This window comes from Glycine max, chromosome 4, assembly GCF_000004515.6.
Source record: "Glycine max cultivar Williams 82 chromosome 4, Glycine_max_v4.0, whole genome shotgun sequence".
Classification (NCBI taxonomy): domain Eukaryota; kingdom Viridiplantae; phylum Streptophyta; class Magnoliopsida; order Fabales; family Fabaceae; genus Glycine; species Glycine max.
The window spans coordinates 39294274-39305542 of NC_016091.4; the positions used below are offsets into that span (position 1 = coordinate 39294274).

General features: G+C 36.7%; 1 protein-coding gene across 1 annotated transcript; it reads right to left on the reverse strand.

Moving 5' to 3' along the window:
- Positions 1-1214: 1214 nt before the first annotated feature.
- Positions 1215-10877, reverse strand: LOC100797971 (chaperone protein ClpB1). Its single transcript, XM_041014661.1, is given in 9 exon segments — positions 1215-1893; positions 2514-2979; positions 3060-3287; positions 3289-3446; positions 3448-3470; positions 3701-4063; positions 4066-4269; positions 4272-4353; positions 10845-10877. Coding segments are annotated over 8 exon segments (1398 nt in total). The 3' UTR covers positions 1215-1893; positions 2514-2672.
- Between the last annotated feature and the right edge of the window lie 392 nt (positions 10878-11269).

Here is an 11269-nt window from a genome sequence, read left to right on the forward strand (position 1 = left end):
AGTATGTAAGCTTAAAAGCCAGAATAGTATGCAACCTAAATAAACAACATTCCAACCAGTACACAAATCAGTACCCAACCTGCATAAAAACACAAAAACATATTTGCACCAACATTTCTAAGTTGACATATTTAAAACCAGACATCTATAACCTACAAGCAGTAATTTAAAAACAGTAAAATTAGTATAACTGCAAGGTATACCAGTCAAAAAATACAAAATATGAGGTGGGGCTAAAGAGCTCACTAGTTACCACACTAGCACAACCTTGCCACCACTCATCAAATTCATATATTTAGTATTACTTACTGATTTGTAGATATCACATGCCAACGTCAAACCTCAAGGAAGATAACGAAGGCACATAATAAATGACAGATAGCATCAAAAAACCGATGTGGACATATATGAGGGAACATGGCAAGGAAGTATAGCAGATATAAAAGAGTTATTATATTAGTGTAAAAAAATTATAATGAAAGACCTCTCTGCATAACTAATTAAACTTGCTATTTGCTGAAAAATTATGACAGAAAAATGAACTGTCAGCATTGTGATTTCATACAAATTGTGACTTCAATCATATTTACACAGAGGGTCTAATCTTTAAATTGCAAGTGGCCCTTTTTTTAGCATTTTAAAGAACCTCTCTCTGCACATCAGCCAAATTGTAACTGCAGCCATTAAACTCTATCAGAGACCAATGCCAATGGATACTAATGATTCCATAGAAAGGTCTAAAATGCAATGCCAAGACTTAACTCAGTCCCTAACCGCTTATTCAATGCTTAACGGATATATATTAGGAAACACGTCAACACCAAATTGACAGAAGCAAATGGCGGGACCTATGACAAAAAATTTCAAATATGACAGAGCATAAACGAAAGAAAATTTTATCAAGAAACAAATGCAAAACTCAAGGATATATCAAGAGTGCGAACATATTTTAACCTATAACTTTTATACACAATTCAGTAATTGTCAGCATAAGATGATGATTCGTAATGCCGAAGAATCTAAGTCCATTTCAACCTATTATTATCAACATCAAAAAGTTTTTCCATATATTTTTGTGGATCTAACGCAACTTATTCAACATTAATCGAATAAAAATGTTGGACATCCAAGTATGCTTCATTTAGCACTCTCAACAAGTATTGGTCCATGTAACTTTACAAATATATGCATCTCAGTTTCTATAACAAACTTAATAACAAAAACAAAATTCAAAAATAAAATTAAACTGCATCTATTACAATCAGATGTTCATTCTTGAATCAGCCCCATTCAAAAAGAATTCAAACGAAATGATAATGAATGCATTGGGTACCAAATCTTTTGTGAAAGTCTCTATGGTTTCCCTTTCCATGGACTTAAACATAGTTCACAAGGATATCGTCTTCCATGGTAGATCAAGTTCCTTTTTTCACAACAGACATTCATTTTCATTTTGGGTTCCACTGTCTCAAAGTATACAAAGTAATTATATAAATATATTTTTTTTGTATAGGAGAAAGAAAAGCAAAACAGAAAGAAATTACACCCTTAGGAAGCTATTTCCATTAGCATCTCTAAGAGAGGAAGCCTAAGATCCTAAGGAGCGTGAGGAGTCTCGTTCCGGAATCAGGCCCTAAGTAATAATATTCATAGGAATCCGCAAAAGTTCCCCTGCACACTTTCCCCACGTCTTTGCATGCAAACAGAATGTGACGAATATCCTCCACAGTATCATTTCATATACTGCAAGACGTGATATTAGAAACACGTCTTTGGGAAAGGAATTCTCTCATAGAGGCAATGCTCCATGGCAACACTGCCACACAAAAATTTTAATATTTTGGGGCAACACCAAATCCAACTCCAAGACCTGGTTGGATGAGTATATTGAACCTGCAAAAGCCATAAACTCATATCAGGAATATTATATTTATATTTGCTTGAGAATGATATGAAGAAATTTTAAAGACAGTTTGGTAGTTTAGTAACTAATTAAAAGCATTTGCTTAGAATATTAAACAATGTATAAAAAATGCTAAAAAGAGAAGAATATGCCATGTTAGCAAAAAGGCTTACGTGGAAGAATATTAGCTTTTTAAAAATCTAAGTTGACAACGTTACAACTCGCATCTCAGAATTTATAGATTATAAAATAGATTGTCAGCATCAGATGTTGGTTCGTAATACCAAAGAATCCAAGCCCATTTCAACCTATAATTATAACATCAAATAGTTTTTCCATATATTTTGTGGTTCTAACACAAATTATTCAACAATAATGGAATTAAAATGTTGGGCATCCAACTATGCTTCGTTTAACACACTCAAAATTTGGCACTCTCAATAAGTATAGGTCCATGTAACTTTACAATATGCATCTGTTTCTATAACAAACTTATTTACAAAAACAAAATTCAAAAATAAAATTAAACTGCATCTATTATAAACAGATGTTCATTCTTGAATCAGCCCCATTCAGAAAAAGGTTGTTCAAAACGAGGAAAAACATCAACCTGAACGACTCTTGGTCAGCGAAAGTTATCACTCTGCACTCATTCTTCCATTTCACCATCTTCATCGTCATCAATTTGCTCAATCTTCATCTTCTTTACGGCCAGAGATACTCTGTCATACATATTAAACAAAAAGCACAAAGACCTCTGTCATACATATTAAACAAATGGTGTCAAGAAACATACCACTTGCATTACTCTATCACGAGCTACTTGCATTGAAGATTTTCCAAAAAGTCCAGTGAGGAGATGCTCTGCACCAAGGTTAGAGGTCATGATAATGACAGTGTTTCTGAAGTCCACCGCACGGCCTTGGCCATCAGTTAACCTCCCATCATCCAAGACTTGAAGGAGTGTGTTAAACACAGATGTGTGTGCCTTTTCCACTTCATTAAAGAGTAACACACTGTAAGGCCTCCGCCTTACAGCTTCTGTTAGCTGACCTCCTTCTTCATGTCCAACATACCTGAGAGTCCAAACAATGAGTCAGTTATCTGTAGTTCATATAAAAAACTAACAAAAAGCTAAAATCGTCAATCCACTCACCCTGGTGGTGCACAGATCAATCGAGAAACAGAGTGCTGCTCCATGTATTCAGACATGTCAACTCTCACCAATTGATTTTTTTCATCGAAGAGTTGCTCCACAAGTGCCTTTGCAAGCTCAGTCTTGCCAACACCAGTTGGACCCAAGAACAAGAAGGAGCCAGTTGGTTGCTGAGGTCTTCCAAGCCCAGCTCTTGATCTCAGCACAGCCTCGGCAACAGCTGCATACTTCAACCAAACGAGCTTTACTAGCTTTGTCCTTCTCTTTCTCCAGTGCATGAAGTTCCACTTCTAGCTGCATTCTCTTCCTTTCAAGGTTATCAATTTCCTCTGGCCGACTATCAAGTTGAACTCTCACATTGGCACAAGCCTCATCAACTAAATCAATTTGCTTTGTCCGGAAGATGTCGACCTATATAACCAAAATAACCACATTAAGTAGACATAAGATATGGCTAACTTCAATCCAAGTCTAATTTTTATATAATTCCAGTGTAAGAAAATCTATACTGTCAGCTATTCAGAAATCAAATTATTTCAATAACCTTGATGTTTAAACAAGTTAATGAATAATAAAAACTAATGTACTACTCAAATACACTAAAGCATCATGTAGACACCAAAATAGCACACAGCACATACCAGTGATGTAGCGACTAGACAACTAAGCCGCTAGAACCAAAGCACGACCCAGAATCCAAACACCATGGTGACCTTCACATCTCTCTTTCAACCCACGAAGTATACTAATAGTGTCAACAACACTCAGTTCTGCCACAAACACCTGCTGAAACCTTCTCTCGAATGCAGCATCCTTCTCCTCATACTGCCTATACTCCTCAAGTGTGGTGGCGCCGATACACCTCAATTGACCCCTCGCAAGCATGGGCTTGAACAAATTAGCAGCATCCATGGAACCCTCACCTTTCCCCGCACCAAGAACCAAATGAATCTCATCAATGAACAAAATAACCTTCCCCTCAGCCTCCTCCACCTCCTTCAAAACCGCTCCTCAAACTCCCCTCTATACTTCGCACCCGCAACCAATGCACCCATGTCCAATGCAATGAGCCTAACATCAGAAAGATTGCTAGGAACATTCCCTTTAACAATCCTCTGTGCCAACCCTTCAACCACCGCAATCTTTCCCACACCCGGTTCTTCAATCAAAACCGGGTTATTCTTCGTCCTTCTAGATAAAATCCTCACCACCTTCGAATTTCCTCGTCCCTTCCAATAACAGGGTCGAGCTTCCCGGCTTGTTCCACAAGGCCTCTTCCATAGGTCTTCAGAGCCTGAAAATTAAGACAAAAACGAACTTGAGATATCTTGAACTATTTGAACACATTAAATAATGAATAAGCTCACTTATTTAATTAAATAAACAAATTCAAACTAGAATCCGGCTTGATAATTTAAACATGTCACATCTAAATTTTACAAAGTCGACTAAGTTATTATCTAGTACTACTGTTATTAAATTGTCATAAAGTAAGAGTTATTAAGTTATAAATAAGTCACACGAGTCATGTTTTAAATAATTCAAACTGTTTTAAACAAACGAAGTAAGCTAAACAACTCATCTTTTTTCACAAGATATCCTAAACAACTGATATGAACCTTCATTGCATAAGGGCTGACTTAGGATCGTTTAGGATTAAACCTTGATGAAAAATTCAAAAATTGATTAAGAAAAGGATGAGAAATTGGCAAGATTCAAGGGTTGGGCAGTGGCTAATTTCCTGGGTCTTAATAAGGTGGATCTTGGCAAAAAATGGATGAATGAGATGGTAAAAATGTAGGTTAAGTGGTGGCTGAACAGAAATATAGAAATGGTTATAACTCAAGCTATAGGACTCCAAATGAGGTGATTCCAAAATGAGGTGAAAGGTCTCGTTTTGAATTTCAATTTAGGCTCAAGAATCACTTAATTTGAACGAGTAAAACGAGAGTTATGATCACGAGATAATTCTGGACAGAATTGGATTTTTTGGACATTGTGGTTTGAAAGAACAAGGTTGAAGATGAAATGGTGGAAGGAAAGAATCACTCTTTCCAGTGATGGCAACACACAAAGGATGTGAAAGACCTTTAATATAGCCAGAGTGTTCTTGAATCACTCAAGAACTTAGGAGAATCACTCTCATTAAGATAAAAGAGATAAACTCTAATTTTTCTAAATAAAACTCAACTTGTGTTTATTGATAAAATGGTTCAGCTTATAAAGAAGCTTTACCATCAGATTTTACATATGCTTCATTAAAGGAAATTACAATCCACTTAAATTCAGTAATGAGCCATTAACCTAGGAAATTAAAAGAACTTAAATGGCTAAGTGTAACTGAAATATTGGCAACCAAAAGTCACCCCAAGGCTAATGCCTAAGCTGCCAATTGGGCCCTTATTACAACTTGAACTAAACCAAACTAAAGCCCCTTTAGTTGAGTAACCCAAAACAAATTTTTGGTCAGCCAACTTTACATGGATTGGGCCATTATTTAGACAAACTAAACACTCTAAAATTGAGACGAAGTGGCGCCATTTAATCCTCCTCCATTTGGGCCATGATACAACTCACAACCTTGGACTTTTCTCCTTGAAACTTGGGCTTGTATTCAAATAGTATGGACAACACTTGTTAAAGAGCTTTCTTTGCTTTCCTTGTTCTAGCCCTTGTCATAGGTCCTCCAAGTCCTTCAAGTGGATCCCTGCCCTTGCTCTTGGTCATATCCTCATCATTCTCTCCCTCTTGAGAAGGATTTTTCCTCAAATCGGATTCTCCATCTGCATCAAAAAGAGATAAGTCAGATACATTGAAGGTGGAACTAACATTATACTCACCAGATAGCTCAACTTTGTAAGCATTGTCATTGATTCTTTCAAGCACTTGAAATGGTCCATCTCCCCTTGGTTGAAGCTTTGATTTCCTTTGTTCCGGAAACCTTTCTTTTCTCATGTGCACCCAAACCCAATCTTCGGGTTCGAAGACAACCTTCTTTCTCCCTTTGTTGGCTTGTTTAGCATAGCTTTTATTTTTCCTCTCAATTTGATCTTTGACTCTCTCATGAAGCTTCTTCACATAGTCCGCTTTTGCTTGACCTTCTTTATGCTTAAAAACAGAAACATTAGGCATAGGCAAAAGATCAAGAGGAGTTAGTGGGTTAAAACCATAAACAACTTCAAAAGGAGAACAATTAGTAGTGCTATGAATAGCTCTATTGTAAGCAAACTCAACATGGGGTAAACAAGCTTCCCAAGTTTTTAAGTTCTTCCTCAAAACTGTCCTAAGCAAAGTTCCCAATGTCCTATTAAAAACTTTCGTTTGTCCATCAGTTTGTGGGTGACAAGTGGTTGAAAATAACAATTTAGTGTCCAACTTGCCCCACAAAGTCCTCCAAAAATGGCTTAGGAACTTAGAGTCCCTATCACTAACAATGCTCCTTGGCAAACCATGGAGTCTCACAATTTCCTTGAAAAACAAATCAGCCACATGGGAAGCATCATCAACTTTTTTACATGGAATAAAATGAGTCATTTTAGAAAACCTATCAACGACCACAAAAATGGAATCTCTACCACTGCTTGTTTTTGGCAGCCCCAAAACAGAATCCATGGAAAAATCAATCCAAGGATACTCCGGAATTGGCAATGGAGTATACAATCCATGAGGCTTTACCTTTGACTTTGCCTTTTTACATACAATGCAATGTTCACAAAATTTCTGCACATCCTTTTTCATATGAGGCCAATAAAAATGTTCTTGTAATGTTTATAGAGTCTTTTGGACCCCAAAATGCCCCATTAAACCTCCTTCATGTGTTTCACAAACAAGCAAGTTTCTTGTAGAACATTTAGGCACACACAATTTGTTTTCTTTCAAAAGAAAGCCTTCATGTTTAAAGAAACCATTTTCTGAAAATTTTTCACAATTTTTAAAAATTTCACCAAAAGTTTCATCACTTTCATACATGCTTTTCAAACATTCAAGACCAATCAATTTTGTTTCAAGCATAGAAAGTAGTGCATGACGCCGAGAAAGAGCATCGGCTACAATATTACCTTTTCCCTTTTTATGTTTGATAACATAAGGGAATTGCTCTAGGAATTCCTCCCATTTGGCATGCCTTTTGTTAAGCTTACCTTGTCCCTTGATATATTTGAGGGACTCATGGTCACTATGAATGACAAATTCCTTGGGATAAAGGTAGTGTTGCCATGTTTTCAAAGCCCGCACTAAGGCATACAACTCCTTATCATAAGTTGAATAGTTAAGGGTAGGACCACTTAACTTTTCACTAAAATAAGCAATTGGATGACCTTCTTGCAACAACACAGCCCCAATCCCAACATTTGAAGCATCACACTCAATTTCAAAAGATTTTTGAAAGTTTGGCAACGCAAGTATGGAGGCATTAGTTAGCTTTTGCTTAAGAACATTGAAAGCTTCTTCTTGTTTCTTTCCCCATTTGAAACCAACATTTTTCTTTAGCACTTCATTGAGAGGTGCTGCCAATGTGCTAAAATCCTTCACAAATCATCTATAAAAACTTGCTAAGCCATGAAAACTCCTCACCTCGGTCACAGACTTAGGTGTAGGTCATTCTTGAATAGCCCTAACCTTCTCCTCATCAACTTGCACTCCTTTTGAACTCACAACAAAAACAAGAAACACAACATGGTTAGTACAAAAGATGCATTTTTCAAGATTGGCATACAATTGTTCTTCTCTAAGCACACACAAGAAAGATTTTAAATGATCAATATGCAAATCAAGTGAAGTGCTATAGATAAGAATATCACCAAAGTACACCACAACGAACTTTCCTATGAACTCTCTCAAGATATGGTTCATTAATCTCATGAAAGTGCTAGGAGCATTAGTTAGGCCAAAAGGCATAACCAACCATTCTTAAAAACCATATTTTTTTTTAAAAGAGGTTTTCCATTCATCCCCTTCTCTAATCCTAATTTGATTGTATCCACTTTTTAAATCGATTTTAGAGAAGTAACATGCACCATGCAATTCATCAAGCAAATCGTCAAGCCTAGGTATAGGATGCCTATATTTAATGGTGATGTTATTAAGGGCTCTACAATCAGAACACATGTGCCACGTCCCATCCTTTTTAGGGACCAAAATCACTGGGACAGCACAAGGACTCATACTATCTCTTACCCAACCTTTGCTAATGAGTTCATCCACTTGTCTTTGAATCTCTTTGGTTTCCTGTGGATTACTTCTATAGGCTGGTCTATTGGGCAAAGAAGCTCCTGGAATGAGATTAATTTGATGCTCAATTCCCCTCAAAGATGGTAGTCCACTTGGCACACTTGATGGAAACATGTCTTGAAAATCCTGCAAAAGGGATTTAACACTAGAAGGCACTTCAAAATCATCAAAAGTTTTAGTGGTCAAAATCTGATTTTTGCAAAGCAAGATGTATAATGACTGTTTAGCACAAAACAACCTCTTGACCTCACTTTTTGTGGCTAAATAGCTCTCCCTCACTTCAAGTGTTTCACTCTTTTTTTGTTCACTCTTTTTCCTCTCAAGTGTTTCCCTCTTTTTCTCACTCTCAAGTGTTTTGCTCACTTTTTCTTTTTCTCTCTTCTCTTACAGAAGTTTTTCTCTCATTTTCTTTTGATCCTCACACACTTCTTGTGGACTCAATGGTTTGAGCACAATCTTCTTGTCTTGGTGCATGAAAGAGATCTTGTTGGTGTAACCGTCATGATTGGCTCTTTTATCAAATTGTCATGGTCTCCCCAAAAGTAAGTGACTGGCCTCCATAGGAACAACATCACAAAGTACCTTATCATTGTATTTCCCAATGGAAATGTCCACTTCAACTTGTTGCCTCACTTGCACCTCCCTATCCTTACTAAGCCATTGAAGTATGTATGGCCTAGGATGTGGTTTAGTAGCTAAATTTAGCTTTGACACTAATCTAGCACTAGCCACATTGGTGCAACTACCTCCATCAATGATCACCATGCACACGTTGCCATTGATTAAACATCTAGTGTGAAAGATGTTTTCTCTTTGGCTCTCCTCCACAGGCTTCAATTGACCACCAAGTAACCGCCTAATCATCAACAAATCTCCCTCTGGAGTCTCTTCTTCCTCTACGTACTCACTCTCCTCTTCCTCTTCAACATCATATTCACTTATATATTCTCCATCTCTAAGAACCATGGACCTTTTGTTAGGGCACTCATAAGCATAGTGTCCTAGGCCTTTGCACTTGAAACACTTCACATCTCTACTCCTTTTAAAGGGTTCCTCTTGGGACTTCGAACGAGTTTTTAATGGGGTAGGTGTGGAACTACTAGAAGTAGCAGCCCCATCTTTCTTGCCTTTGTCTTTCCAACTAGAAGAACCAAAGTTGGTAGAACTCTGATCGAGGCCGTACCCGAATCAAATAAACATTAAAAATGCAGTATCTAGGAAGTGATCCTAGGTCGTCTCCCAACAAACAATGATCAATCAAACGTTCATAACAGATAGTAATAAAACAGTAACGAATTGGGGGGGGGGGTTGTTTGTTTTTGTAAATTAAACAGCAAGCAAATTTTAATTAGAAAATATCATAATTAAAATACATTGTTTCCCCTTGATTCACAAGCAAGTCTCTTATCCTAGGTTACGAGGATTTATCCTTTATCAGTTCAACCATTTAATCCAACCCTAAATTAAATTACTAAGCGAAATTTAACATAAGGCAGTCATTATGTGATTAAGCAACACATGCACCAATTAATCATGAACGAAACTGATAATTAAGCATGAATGTAAATTAAGCACAGAGACAATTAATCAAGCACTAAGCATGCATGGATTAAAATCAACAATTATAGAGTAATTGGTGAAGAGGAAAAACTGATCAGAATTCAATAGTAATAATAAAACCTCAAAGAGAGTTGTGCTTGATCCTAAAGGGAAAACAACGCTAGGGACATAGCCTTCCATTAATCAGTAGAAAATGAAATTACAGATTGAAGCAGAAAACGAAATTTTATTGCTACGTGAATAGTAAAAATTGAAATTGCAAAACCTAAAATTATTCTTTCTCCCAAAACGAAAAAACTCTCTAAACTAAAACCTTGGTGTTGTTATATAGGTTCTTAGCCCCCAAAGCTTACAAATATGTTTTAAGTCCAGACCCATAAATAAAATCTGGGCAAGATAAGATAAGATTTGATAAAATAAAATCTAGATGAAATAAAATCTAGATAAGATAAGATAAGATAAAATCTAGATAAAATAATATCTAGATGAGATAAAATCTGGATAAGATAAGATTTGATAAAATAAAATTGTCTGCTCTCTTCAAGTCCAAGCCCAATTGCTTATAATTCTCCTGAAATTAAATTAAAAACACAAAATTAGTCCAGTAGGCCCAAATGATAAATCTGCATAATTAAATTGACAATTAAGGCTAATTAGTAATTAAAATGGTGACAAAAAGGGTTAAGAAATAGGAAAAAATGATGACACATCAAACTCCTCTTAGCCACTCCTTTCCTTTTTAATTGTTGCTCTACTTGGATTGCTTTGTGAAGCAAATCATCCATTTCAACAAACTCCTGCAACTCAACAATATCACGGATATCATTAGTCAAACCATTAAGAAATTGAGTCATAGTTACCTCCTCATCTTCTTCAATCTTTGCTTGAATCATAAGCACATCCATTTCCTTGAAATACTCCTCAACCCCCTTGTTGCCTTGGGTTAGTTTTTGGAGCTTGAATTTCAAGTCCCTAGAGTAACTAGCCGGCACATACCACTTCCTCATGATCTTTTTCATCTCCGCCCATGTATCGACCATTGGCTCTTCATTTCTTACTCTCTCCTTTTGTAGCTTGTTCCACTACACAAGAACATAGTCGGAAAACTCCATGGCGGAAAGCTTCACCTTTTGGTCCTCCTCATAGTTGTTGCATGAGAAAGCATGCTCTATTTTCATCTCCCACTCCAAGTAGGCCTCCAGATCATTATTTCCTTTAAATGGAGGAATGTTGAGTTTAATACCATCAATTCGGTTTTGTCTAGGAACACCACCATTCCCTCTTCTCCTCCTTTCTTCTTCATTATGATATCTATTCTCCATTTGATCCAACCTCTCATGGAGCACATCATCTCATTGTTTCATTAACCTCTCCAAATGTTGCATCAAAGCTTGCATTTGGAATTGCGAAAGCCCCACTCC